Below are 14,192 nucleotides of genomic sequence, written 5' to 3' on the forward strand. Positions count from 1 at the left end.
TGTATGGACGGGAGGGGGGAGGTGTTTGTTATGCGGGATTAATTTGTGGCATATTAAATATAAGCCTGGTTGTGTTGTGGCTAATAGAGTATATTTATGTCTTGTGTTTATTTACTGTTTTAGTCATTCCAAGCTGAATATCAGGTCCCAAGCCGCCTCTCACAGCATCTTCCCTATCTGAATCGCTCCCACTGCCCTCTAGTCCTTCACTCTCAATTTCCTCATCCTCGCTCAAATTAATGGGGAAATCGTCGCTTTCTCGGTCCGAATCGCTCTCGCTGCTGGTGGCCATGATTGTAAACAATGTGCGGATGTGAGGAGCTCCACAACCTGTGACGTCACGCGCACATCGTCTGCTACTTCCGGTACAGGCAAGGCTTTTTTATCAGCGACCAAAAGTTGCGAACTTTATCGTCGATGTTCTCTACTAAATCCTTTCAGCAAAAATATGGCAATATCGCGAAATGATCAAGCATGACACATAGAATAGACCTGCTATCCCCGTTTGAATAAGAAAATCACATTTCAGTAGGCCTCTAAGCTTCAATGCCTTTTGGTTTAAGCATTAGACACCTTTTTACCTGCACTCTGCCTCCCGCTGTTTCCGACATCTACAAAGCAATTAGCTACCTGCTGCCACTTACTGATATGGAAGTGTATTACACGGTTACTCTGCCGAGCTCTAGACAGCACCGACACTCAACAACAACACATCATTTGCAGACTATAATTACTGGTTTGCAAAAAATATTTTTAACCCAAATAGGTGAAACTAGATAATCTTCCACGGCACACCAGACTGTATCTCACGGCACACCATGATGCATCCCACCAGGTCTCTATGTCATACAGTAATATCGCTGAATTGTATATATTTCCATAGCCGCCAACTTACCTCGTGCTGGGCTGGCTGTAGTCGACGTTCAAGTGCGTCGCCGCCGCGCTCTCGGGGGTCGGAGCGCCGAGGGGGGTGGCGGCGGCCGTCCTGCCGCTGTTGCTGCTGTTGCTGTTACAGCGCTCGTCCAGGCCGGGGGCGGGCACCGAGTCCACGGAGCAGATGCTGGAGCGCGACGAGATCTCGCTGTGGCTGGAGTCCGACAAGTTGTCCGCTTTGCCGTGAGGGAGCAGAGTGTAGCCTGCACACGGGGAAGAAGATTAGCGGGGTCCCAAATTCGGTACTTTTATAGGTACCGACTAGAGATGTCCGATAATGGCTTTTTTGCCGATATCCGATATTGTCCAACTCTTAATTACCGATTCCGATATCAACCGATACCGATATATACAGTCGTGGAATTAACACATTATTATGCCTAATTTTGTTGTGATGCCCCGCTGGATGCATTAAACAATGTAACAAGGTTTTCCAAAATAAATCAACTCAAGTTATGGAAAAAAAATGCCATATTTATTATTGAAGTCACAAAGTGCATTATTTTTTTTAACATGCCTTTGTATTGTTTCCTCAGTAAATCGTCACCGTGGACTTATTGACACTGTTTAGCTGATAGGAGAGCTAGCTTCCGGCAGGTCCTTGACGATGACTTCTGTTTTGTTTGATCAGCCGTTTTACTGCCGTGTTGCAGACACCGTTTGGAAACAAAAGTCGGTATGTCAGTATTTATTGCGTGTTGGTTTTGAAGTGTTGACATTTTTCACAGTACCTCACTCTTTGTACGATTCAGTAATTGATGAAAACGTTCTTCATTCTAATGTCCACTTTCTCATGCAATCCACATGATTATTTCAGTAAAAACCACATTGTAATATATAGGATAATGTGTTTTTTAATGCTGGCTCAGCAGTTTGCTATTCCAACGCCGGTTGAGTTGTGTTGTGTACTCGCCTATGCCGTAGCTGCGCAGGCTGACGGTGCTCGCCTTGGTGCTGGCGTCGCTTGTCAACGACGACGACGACCCCGACAGGTTCATCTGGCTTGAGGTCTGGGTTTTGGCTGAACCCCCCGCTGGCGGGAGCAAAAAGAGAGGAAGAGGCGTCAGTCACGGTGGAGGCCGACGCCAGGGACGAAGAAACGCCACCTTTGCGCGGCGAGCCCTGTGGCGACGCGGTCGGACTAGAGTGCAAGGAGGAGATGGAGGAGACGGTGTCCTCCGAGGGTCTCTTGGGGCTCCACTCGTCCGCCGAGCTCACGGGGGGCTTCTTCACCACCTGGGGGGAACTGAAGTCTGGAGAAACAAAACCAGCACCAACGTGACCACATTAAGACCACTTTTAATTTCAAATGATGTAGCAGACCACATTAAATGATATGGAAGACTACATTATGTGAAGTGGCAGACCAAATTAAATGATGTGGAAGACCACGTTAAAATTATGTGGCAGACCACATTAAATGATGTGGCACACAACGTTGAATTACACAGCGGGCCAAATAAATGATGTAGCAGATCACATTAAATGATGTGGCAGACCACAATAAATGATATGGCAGACCACATGAAATGATGTGGCAGACCACGTTGAATGACACAGCGGGCCAAATTAAATGATGTGGCAGACCACAATAAATGACGTGGCAGACCATGTTAAATGATGTCGCAGACCAAATCAAAAGATGTGGAAGAGGACATTAAATGAGTGGCGGGCCACTTTAAATGATGTGGAAGACCAAATTAAAAGATGTGGCAGATCACATCAAATTATGTGGCAGACCACTTTAAATGATGTGGCAGACCAAATTTAAAAGATGTGGCAGACCAAATTTAAAGGATGTGGCAGACCAAATTAAAAGATGTGGCAGGCCACTTCAAATGATGTGGCAGACCAAATTAAAAGATGTGGAAGACCAAATTAAAATATGTGGCAGACCATGATAAATGATGTGGCAGGCCACAACAAATGATGTGGCAGACCAAATCAAAAGATGTGGAAGAGGACATTAAATGAGTGGCGGGCCACATTAAATGATGTGGAAGACCAAATTAAAAGATGTGGCAGATCACATCAAATGATGTGGCAGACCACTTTAAATGATGTGGCAGACCAAATTTAAAAGATGTGGCAGACCAAATTAAAAGATGTGGCAGGCCACTTCAAATGATGTGGCAGACCATGATAAATGACATGGCAGGCCATTACAAATGATGTGGCTGACCACATTAAATGATGTGGCAGACCACAATAAATGACCTGGCAGACCACATGAAATGATGTGGCAGACCACGTTGAATGACACAGCGGGCCAAATTAAATGATGTGGCAGACCACAATAAATGATGTGGCAGACCACTTTAAATGATGTGGCAGACCAAATCAAAAGATGTGGAAGAGGACATTAAATGAGTGGCGGGCCACATTAAATGATGTGGAAGACCAAATTAAAAGATGTGGCAGATCACATCAAATGATGTGGCAGACCACTTTAAATGATGTGGCAGACCAAATTAAAAGATGTGGAAGACCAAATTAAAAGATGTGGCAGATCACATCAAATGATGTGGCAGACCACTTTAAATGATGTGGCAGACCAAATTTAAAAGATGTGGCAGACCAAATTAAAAGATGTGGCAGATCACATCAAATTATGTGGCAGACCACTTTAAATGATGTGGCAGACCAAATTTAAAAGATGTGGCAGACCAAATTTAAAAGATGTGGCAGATCAAATTAAAAGATGTGGCAGACCATGATAAATGATGTGGCAGGCCACAACAAATGATGTGGCAGACCACTTTAAATGATGTGGCAGACCACTTTAAAAAGATGTGGCAGACCACTTTAAAAAGATGTGGAAGACCAAATTAAAAGATGTGGCAGATCACATCAAATTATGTGGCAGACCATGTTAAATGATGTGGCGGGCCAGTTTAAATGATGTGGCAGACCACGTTAAAGGATGTGGAAGAGGACATTAAATGATGTGGAAGACCAAATTAAAAGATGTGGCAGATCACATCAAATGATGTGGCAGACCACGTTAAATGATGTGGCGGGCCAAATTAAATAATGCAGCAGACCAAATTAAATAATGTGGCAGACTAAATTAAATGATGTGGCAGACCACTTAAAAAAATTATGTGGCAGACCACGTTGAATGACGCGGTGGGCCACAATAAATGATCTAGCAGACCAAATTAAATGATGTACCAGACCAGGTTAAATACTGTGGCGGGCCACAATAAATGATGTCACAGACCACGTTAAATGATGTGGAAGGCCATAATAAATAATGTGGAAGACCACGTTAAATGATGCGGAAGACCACGTTAAATGATGCGGCAGACCACGTTAAATGATGCGGCAGACCACTTTAAATGATGCGGCAAACCACATTAAATGATACGGCAGACCACGTTACATGATGCGGCAGACCACTTTACATGATGCGGCAGACCACAATAAATTATGTAGCAGACCAGATTAAATTATGTGGCAGACCACAATAAATGATGTGGCAGACCACAATAAATGATGTGGCAGACCACAACAAATGATGTGGCAGGCCACATTAAATGATGTGGCAGGCCACTTTAAATGATGTGGCAGGCCACTTGTGGCAGGCCACATTACATGATCTGGCAGACCACTATAAAATATGTGGCAGACCACTTTAAATAATGTGGCAGACCACATCAGATGATGTGGCAGACCACATCAGATGATGTGGCAGACCACTTGAAATGATATGGCAGACCACTTTAAATGATGTGGCAGATCACTTTAAATGATGTGGCAGGCCACTTTAAATGATGTGGCAGACCACTATAAAATATGTGGCAGACCACATTAAATAATGTGGCAGGCCACCTTAAATGATGTGGCAGGCCACTTTAAATGATGTGGCAGGCCACTTGTGGCAGGCCACATTACATGATCTGGCAGACCACTATAAAATATGTGGCAGACCACTTTAAATAATGTGGCAGATCACTTTAAATGATGTGGCATGCCACGTTACATGATGTGGCAGACCACTATAAAATATGTGGCAGACCACTTTAAATAATGTGGCAGGCCACTTTAAATGATGTGGCAGGCCACCTTAAATGATGTGGCAGGCCACATTAAATGATGTGGCAGGCCACTTGTGGCAGACCACTATAAAATATGTGGCAGACCACTTTAAATAATGTGGCAGACCACATCAGATGATGTGGCAGACCACATCAGATGATGTGGCAGACCACTTGAAATGATATGGCAGACCACTTTAAATGATGTGGCATGCCACGTTACATGATGTGGCAGACCACTATAAAATATGTGGCAGACCACTTTAAATAATGTGGCAGGCCACTTTAAATGATGTGGCAGGCCACCTTAAATGATGTGGCAGGCCACATAAAATGATGTGGCAGGCCACTTGTGGCAGACCACTATAAAATATGTGGCAGACCACTTTAAATAATGTGGCAGATCACTTTAAATAATGTGGCAGATCACTTTAAATAATGTGGCAGGCCGCTTTAAATGATGTGGCAGGCCACCTTAAATGATGTGGCAGGCCACTTTAAATGATGTGGCAGGCCACTTGTGGCAGGCCACATTACATGATCTGGCAGACCACTATAAAATATGTGGCAGACCACTTTAAATAATGTGGCAGACCACATCAGATGATGTGGCAGACCACATCAGATGATGTGGCAGACCACATCAGATGATGTGGCAGACCACTTGAAATGATATGGCAGACCACTTTAAATGATGTGGCATGCCACGTTACATGATGTGGCAGACCACTATAAAATATGTGGCAGGCCACTTTAAATGACGTGGCAGGCCACTTTAAATGACGTGGCAGGCCACCTTAAATGATGTGGCAGGCCACATTAAATGATGTGGCAGGCCACTTGTGGCAGACCACTATAAAATATGTGGCAGACCACTTTAAATAATGTGGCAGATCACTTTAAATAATGTGGCAGATCACTTTAAATAATGTGGCAGGCCGCTTTAAATGATGTGGCAGGCCACCTTAAATGATGTGGCAGGCCACTTTAAATGATGTGGCAGGCCACTTGTGGCAGGCCACATTACATGATCTGGCAGACCACTATAAAATATGTGGCAGACCACTTTAAATAATGTGGCAGATCACTTTAAATAATGTGGCAGATCACTTTAAATGACGTGGCAGACCACAATAAATGAAGTGGCGGGCCATTTTAAATGATGTTGCGGACCACAATGATTCAATGACCAATCCTAGCAAAGTCTACATGCTTCAAAGAAGACACTCACTAGGAGGGCCCACGTCTTTGGCAGTGCTCTTCTTCCTCAGCGGGTTCAGCGGGACCTGCACCTGAAGGACTTGCGAAACCCGGTTCTGGGTTTTCCCCGAGGGCAGAGCTGACCGCAAAGACACGGGCGACATGTCCGACTTGGTGGACCGCCTGTCGCTCAGGTTCTTGGTAACTGCGAGGAGAGAAGAAGCAAAGTTGGACTTCATCACGATTGTCAACCAAAGATGTAATGTTCGCCAAGGAGTCTTCTACGTGATAGATCTTGGAAAGGTACATCCAGGTGCGTGCTTGGGTATCAAACAATGACACAAATCATGCACCGTGCGTAGGGCCCTCTGTGGGAGGCCCCATTGTGTCTAAGGACGATGTCATCGAATGAACTGGCAAATCATGCAAAAAAACAAGTCCTAGCCCCTTCCTACTCCGTCACTGATAAAAATATAATGACAAAAGTCCCTAAATATTGACATTAAGATTACCATGAATTCCAGACTATAAGCCACTACTTTTTTCCTACGCTTTGCCCCCTGCAGCTTAAAAATGGTGCAGCTAATTTATGTTTTGATCTTCACTGATGTCTATAATGCAAACACTTTTCATTAAAACCCCTCCAAAGACATTTAAATTCCATATTCCATAAATACGCTTTAGAAAAACATAAACAAGTGGGGAAAAATAGCAAATAGGTGAAAAGTAACGAAAAAAAAGTTGGCAATGTTGACTTTAAAAATTGTTATTGTTAACTGTAATTGCTCAAAAAAATAAATAATGAATCAAAATCAATGTTGTTATGAATTATACCTATTCAAGGCTCCAATTACTCCACATCAAATATTCCACTTTGAAATATTTTTAGGGGGAAAATGTTGCATATTTTGTGTTTTTGCCATAAAAAAAAATTATTTCACAATAAGGGCAAAAAAACAAAAACTATATATTCAAACATTATACTGTGTATATATATATATATATATACACACACATACATACATATATACATACACATATATATATATACATATACACATACATATGTATGTGTAAATGTATATGTAAATATATGTATATATATATATATATGCATCTGATTCTGATATATGTATGTATACATGTATATACATATATACATACATGTAAATCTATATATGTATGTATGCATGCATGTGTGTGTGTGTATATATATCAGTGACGTGCGGTGAGGTTCATGGCTGGTGAGGCACTGACTTCATCACAGTCAGATTTACAAACATATGAACCCTAAAGAGTATCTTATTCACCATTTGATTGGCAGCAGTTAACGGGTTATGTTTAAAAGCTCATACCAGCATTCTTCCCTGCTTGGCACTCAGCATCAAGGGTTGGAATTGGGGGTTAAATCACCAAAAATTATTCCCGGGCGCGGCGCCGCTGCTGCCCACTGCTCCCCTCACCTCCCAGGGGGTGATCAAGGGGATGGGTCAAATGCAGACGACACATTTCATTACACCTAGTGTGTGTGTGACAATCATTGGTACTTTAAATTAACTTTAACTTTACACATACAAACTGAAGCACACAAAAAAGCACATTTAATAAAAAAAACGTTATTATGGTCTTACCTTTACTTAGAAATTAAGTCCATGCGCCGCAACTAAAGCCCTCACTTAAACTTTCCACGTGCAAGATTGAATCTATTTAAAAAAGTGTAACCGAGGGTTTATAAATGTCACCTATACTGTATGAAACTACAAAATAACAAACACGGAGGCTCCAGTTTACACGAGGACCACTTTATTTACCATCTTTCAAAAACCTCCGCAACGTGACATCACTTCCGCTCTTAGCGCCTTCAAAATAAGAGCTCAAGGCATATACTGTATAACAGCGCGTAACAGGAACTTAACATCACAAAGAGGAAAGCCCATGAAAATAGGTTACAAAAGTTATTTAATAAGAAGCCAAAAAGTGCAAAAACAATAATGTTTGTGTTGGAGGAGTTGTGAATTAAGTACAAGTGTATCTAATGTTGTGGCCCTGCAGTCATTCACAACTCCTCCAACACCAACATTATTGTTTTTGCACTTTTTGGCTTCTTATGAAATACGTTTTTTAAAATAGATTCAATCTTGCACGTGAAAAGTTTAAGTGTGGGCTTTAGTTGATATAACAATTCTACGGCGGGGGTGCAGGAGGCGAGCCTCAGCCAGTGCGTCTTTTGCAGCCGTTTTATGATCGCTCAGCACAAGAAATACTTTACACACATACAGTTGTTGACAAAATACACTGTACATTATATACCTCAGCTAACTAAACTATGGAAATGTATAATATATGAGTGACGGGCCTCAACTGGCTGCTGTTCACCGCACCGTCTCTTCTCAGTATTTGAACGGCAAATGTGAAAATTCAGCGATTTTGAATAAAAATAATCTAAAACTGGTGTAGTTAAATGGAAAATAACTTTATAGTATAATCACTGGATACATATAACAATTTAATTTTTTTTTTTTTTCTTTTTACATTTTTTTTCTTTCCATGATGGCAGGTGAGGCCCCGCCTCACCTGCCTCTAGTGACTGCACGTCACTGATATATACATATATATATATACATATATATATATATATATATATATATACATATATACATACTGTATATGTATATACACACATACATACATATACATGCATATATATACATATATGTACACACACATACATACATATATATGCATATACAGTATATACATATATATATACACATACGTATATATATGCATATGTGTATGTATATATATATGTATGTATACATGTATATACATACAAGTATATATATATGTATGTATGTATATATGTATGCTTGCATGTGTATATATATATGTATGTATGGATGTGTGTGTATATATATATATATATATATATATATATATATATATATATATATATATATATGTAGTATTGGTTTTGAAAATAAAAATATGAAAATGACCCCCGCATGTTTTCATATTTCAGTGTGTGGCCCCCATTGGAAAAGGTTTGGACACCCCCGCTCTAAACCAAAATAAGAACATGTTCTGGTACCCTTCATTAACAAAAAAACGTCATAGTCTGCCATAGTGGACCAAACAGTACCGCTTGGTGAAAACGGGGTACCCTCAACACTGATGCATTGTGGGAAGGTTGCGAGCAAATCCACTCACTGGTGGTGTAGGTGGGCTCGCACTGCAGGGACATAATCTGGTGCTTCTCCTCGTCCGTCTCCACCACCAGGTTGGACAGGTACTGCTTCACCTTGCGCGCCATCTGGGCGTCCTCGTACAGCTTCTTGGCGTTGAGCAGCGAGCTGCGGCGGACGCGCTTCTTGTGAGCGCCGCCCTGCACGTCCAGCATGTTGGAGTTGGTGCTGCCCTGGCTCAGAGACCTGCGGGGGGGCGGGGGCGGGGCAGACAACAAGGACCGGTGAGGTGCGGGGAAAAAAAAAGTGTCCGACAGGTGACGGGGGAGGAGGATGCAGAGGAACGGGAAGTGGACGTACAAAGAGAAACCAGTAAGACATTAATACATGTCACACACTTTTGGCCAGCCAATTAAAATGCGGGAGGGGCGGGTCCTGTTAACAGTATTGTCCAATAAAGCGACGTCAATCCAAACTGAGCAGTTTTTACATTTCAGCTCCATGCAGCTAGCCGCGCGCAACGCTACCAAACAAAGAAAAAGCAAAACAAAAAGATGCACAAGATAGGATATGGGGATTATTATGGGATGCTGACATTAATCAGCCTGAGTCCAAATAGCATCTTTAAACCTCTTTATTGGTACTTTACTACCTCTGTTTGTGTGCAGCCAATAACACATTAAAGCTGAATATATGTAATTAACAACAAACAATTAACATTGTATTAGAATCTAAGTGAATTTTGCTTCTTTATTACGAAAGCTTTTTTTTTTTACACTGAATTTGTTTTGCGTTTTAAATTTGGTGAACTGATTTTTTTTTTTTTTTTTTTTTTTACATCAAATTATGCTGACAATTTCTTTGAATAAAAAATTTAGTGCAAAATGAGTGAAAATTTAGTGCAAAAGAAAAATATAATTTAAATGTATAAAAATTTAGTGTATAAAATATCAGTGCAGAAATATTTGTTACTTTAAAACTCAAGACTCACTTTCAGTAAATTAAGTCTAAAGCAATCGATTATGTCTCAGAACCAGCCGATGGGTTTTGAAGCAACAGATTTTTCTGCACTGAAATTTTTTACACTAAAATTGTATATACTGAATTTTTTTACACTAAAATTGTATATACTGAGTTTTTTTTACACTAAATTTGTATATACTGAATGTTTTTTTTACACTAAAATTGTATAAACTGAATGTTTTTTACACTAAATTTGTATATACTGAATGTTTTTACACTAAATGTGTATATATACTGAATGTTTTTTTACACTAAAATTGTATACAGTATACTGAATGTTTTTTTACACTAAAATTGTATATACTGAATATTTTTTACACTAAATTTGTATATACTGAATGTTTTTTTACACTAAAATTGTATATAAATTTAGTGTAAAAAATATTCTGTATTTTTACACTAAATTTGTATATACTGAATGTTTTTTTACACTAAATTTGTATATACTGAATGTTTTTTTTACACTAAAATTGTATATACTGAATGTTTTTTTACACTAAATGTGTATATACTGAATGTTTTTTACACTAAAATTGTATATACTGAGTGTTTTTTTACACTAAATTTGTATATACTGAATGTTTTTTACACTAAAATTGTATATACTGAGTGTTTTTTTACACTAAATTTGTATATACTGAATGTTTTTTACACTAAAATTGTAAATACTGAGTGTTTTTTTACACTAAATTTGTAAATACTGAATGTTTTTTACACTAAAATTGTATATACTGAATGTTTTTTTACACTAAATGTGTATATACTGAAGGTTTTTTACACTAAAATTGTATATACTGAGTGTTTTTTTACACTAAATTTGTATATACTGAATGTTTTTTACACTAAAATTGTAAATACTGAGTGTTTTTTTACACTAAATTTGTATATACTGAGTGTTCTTTACACTAAATTTGTATACACTGAATGTTGGCACCTAATTTTTTTACACATCATTTTTATACACTCATTTTGCACGGAATTTTTACACATTGAATTTTAAAACACTTGCATTTTGCTTACAATTTTCAAAATTCAAAGAAAGAAAAATCAGCGACGTAAATTAAGTGTATAAAAATTCAGTGTTTTTGAAATTCAGTATAAAAAAATTCAGTTTTCAAAATTTTTCTAAATTCTAAAAAAAAAACAGCGACGTAAATTAGTAGAAATAATTCAGAGTATAAAAATCGAGTCAAAATATCCAGTGTTTTTAAAATTCAGTGTTTTTGAAATTCAGTGTAAAAAAATTCAGTGTATATTAATTTAGTGCAGAAATATTCGTTACTTTAAAACTCAAGACTCACTTTCAGTAAATTAAGACTAAAGCAATCGATTATGTCTCAGAACCAGCCAATGGATTTTGAAGCAACAGATTTTTCTGTACTGAATTTTTTTACACTAAAATTGTTTATACTGAATGTTTTTTACACTAAAATTGTATATACTGAATGTTTTTTTACACTAAAATTGTATATACTTAGTGTTTTTTTACACTAAATTTATATATACGGAATGTTTTTTACACTAAATTTGTATACACTGAATGTTTTTTTTTACACAAAAATTGTATATACTTGGTGTTTTTAACACAAAATTTGTATATACTGAATGTTTTTTTCACTAAATTTGTATACACTGAATTGTTATACACAATTTTTTTGCACCTAATTTTTTTTTACACAGAATTTTTATACACTCAATATTAATACACTATATTTTTGCAGTGAACACACGCATTTTGCTCACAATTTTCAAAATTCAGCAACGTAAATTCAGTGTAGAAAAAATTCAGTGCAAAAACATTGTGTAGAAAAATGTATATGTATAAAATATACAGTGTTTTTGAAATTCAATGTATAAAAATTCAGTGCAGAAATATTTGTTGCTTCAAAAGTACTCTTTTCTGGTAAATTTAGACTGAAGCAATCGATCCTGTCTAAGAACCAGCCAACTTAATAAAAAAATTTTTTAAACTAAATTTGTATACACTGAATTTGTTTACATAAAATTCTTATACACTTATATTTTTTGCACTGAATTTTTACACTGAATTTTTTTACAAATAATTTTTACACACTGAATTCTTATACACTTATATTTTTTGCACTGAATTTTCATACTGAATTTTTCTTTTTACATTGAATTGTTACACTGAATTTTTATACACTTATATTTTTTGCACCAATTTTTTACTCTCAATTTTTTTTTACATAGAATTTTCACACACTGAATTTTATACACTTACATTTTTTGCACTGAATTTTTATACACTGAATTTTTATATACTTATATTTTTTTACATTTAATTTTTACACACTGAATTTTTATACACTTTTTTTGCACTGAATTTTTACATTTAATTTTTACACACTGAACTTTTATTATTTATATTTATTGCACTGAATTTTTACACTAAATTTTTACATTGAATTATTTTACATTGAATTGTTATACACTTATATTTTTTGTACTGAATTTTTTTACATTGAATTTTTACGCACTGAATTTTTATAAACTTATATTTTTTGCACTGAATTGTTACACTGAATTTTAAAACACTGTATCTTGACAAAACTGAATTGTTTAACACACACATTTTTAGTCAATGAAAGTGTCAGCATAATTTGATATATAAAAATGTAATTCACAAATTCAGCGACGTACATTCAGTGTTAAAAAAAAAAGCTTCCGTAATAAAAAAACAAATGAACCTCGATAATTAGAAGCTATGAGACTCAGATGCATGATGATGTCATCATAGACACAACATTGATGATGATGATGATGATGGTGAACTTCTCTGTGGGTCAGGTGGGTGTAGGCTGCTAATGGAAGGGTTAACATACACATTCGCACGCACACACACACAGGCATGGTGTAAAGTGAGTCTGAGGGGGCGGGGCATGCAGTTTAAAAGATGCACGGTGAGTTTTTTTGCCACGCCGGCAAAAAGCAAATGGCCACAGGGGACAAACTTACCCTAAACTCTTCCACCTCTTCTTCCTGCAAGCGAGAGGTGCGAAGATTGAAGACAAGTTTTTTTTTATTTTGGAGTGTGGAGGACGGTAAGGAGGGGGGGGAGCATGGTGTTTGTAATGGAGCTCATGCTGCCATGAAGGAATGATGGCAAGATGGAGAACAGCAAACACACGGGACATGTCCCCATATCGTCCGAAGAAGTGTGCATCATGTGACCATGTTTGTCCAAGCCACATAGGACACAGGTATTAGGACACCTTTAACAAATGGTATCTGTGGCGCCCCCTCTGGGTTGTGGTAACAATGCTTTATAAAATATGCCAGCATATGTTTTATTATCATGAGACAAACGTGATATGATTAATGGACAAATAGTCGCAAAGTCCCGCCACCAATTTGACACACACGTGCTTGTCAGTCCCCTAAAGGTGTGTTCCTAATTTTCTGCTGATTGGGATAAACACCCCAAAGTTACAGTGTGAAAAATGTCAAGTCAGATATGAGTTAATAACACCGTGTTTGTTGTGACACACTTTCTGGTGTCCTCTTTGTTCTTTGTTGTGTGTTTGTCCAGTTGTAAGGTCAGCAAACTCCTCCAAGCACAGCCGTGTGGAAAAAGTAAGAACAAAGCTTCCCCGAAAGCTTACAATTGTCCAAAATGTCTCGCGGAGATAAATAATTAGGATTCAGGCGTGTCCCAACACTTCTGTCCACTCTTGGAGTACACGAGGACTGTCTGTAGGGGGCAGTGTTGCATCATCCTGCATGTCAATACTTTAAGTGCCGATGTGTTGACGTCCGACGTCAAATGTTGGCTTTCAAAGAATGTTCATTT

The 14,192-nt window shown here is 38.1% G+C and overlaps 1 protein-coding gene across 4 annotated transcripts in view; it reads right to left on the reverse strand.

Moving 5' to 3' along the window:
- The window catches only part of rapgef6 (Rap guanine nucleotide exchange factor (GEF) 6), a 309,254-nt gene that overhangs the window by 10,002 nt on the left and 285,060 nt on the right, over nt 1-14,192 (reverse strand). For all 4 annotated transcript variants that reach the window (XM_061934173.1, XM_061934172.1, XM_061934171.1 and 1 more), the window contains 6 exons: nt 13,358-13,381; nt 9,384-9,604; nt 6,205-6,378; nt 2,040-2,186; nt 1,847-1,966; nt 896-1,136 (listed from right to left, as the gene is read on the reverse strand). In XM_061934173.1, the coding sequence (XP_061790157.1) occupies nt 896-1,136; nt 1,847-1,966; nt 2,040-2,186; nt 6,205-6,378; nt 9,384-9,604; nt 13,358-13,381 (927 nt within the window). The remainder of the gene's footprint in view (nt 1-895; nt 1,137-1,846; nt 1,967-2,039; nt 2,187-6,204; nt 6,379-9,383; nt 9,605-13,357; nt 13,382-14,192) is intronic.

The sequence above is a fragment of the Nerophis lumbriciformis genome, linkage group LG03 (genome assembly GCF_033978685.3).
Source record: "Nerophis lumbriciformis linkage group LG03, RoL_Nlum_v2.1, whole genome shotgun sequence".
Lineage (NCBI taxonomy): Eukaryota > Metazoa > Chordata > Actinopteri > Syngnathiformes > Syngnathidae > Nerophis > Nerophis lumbriciformis.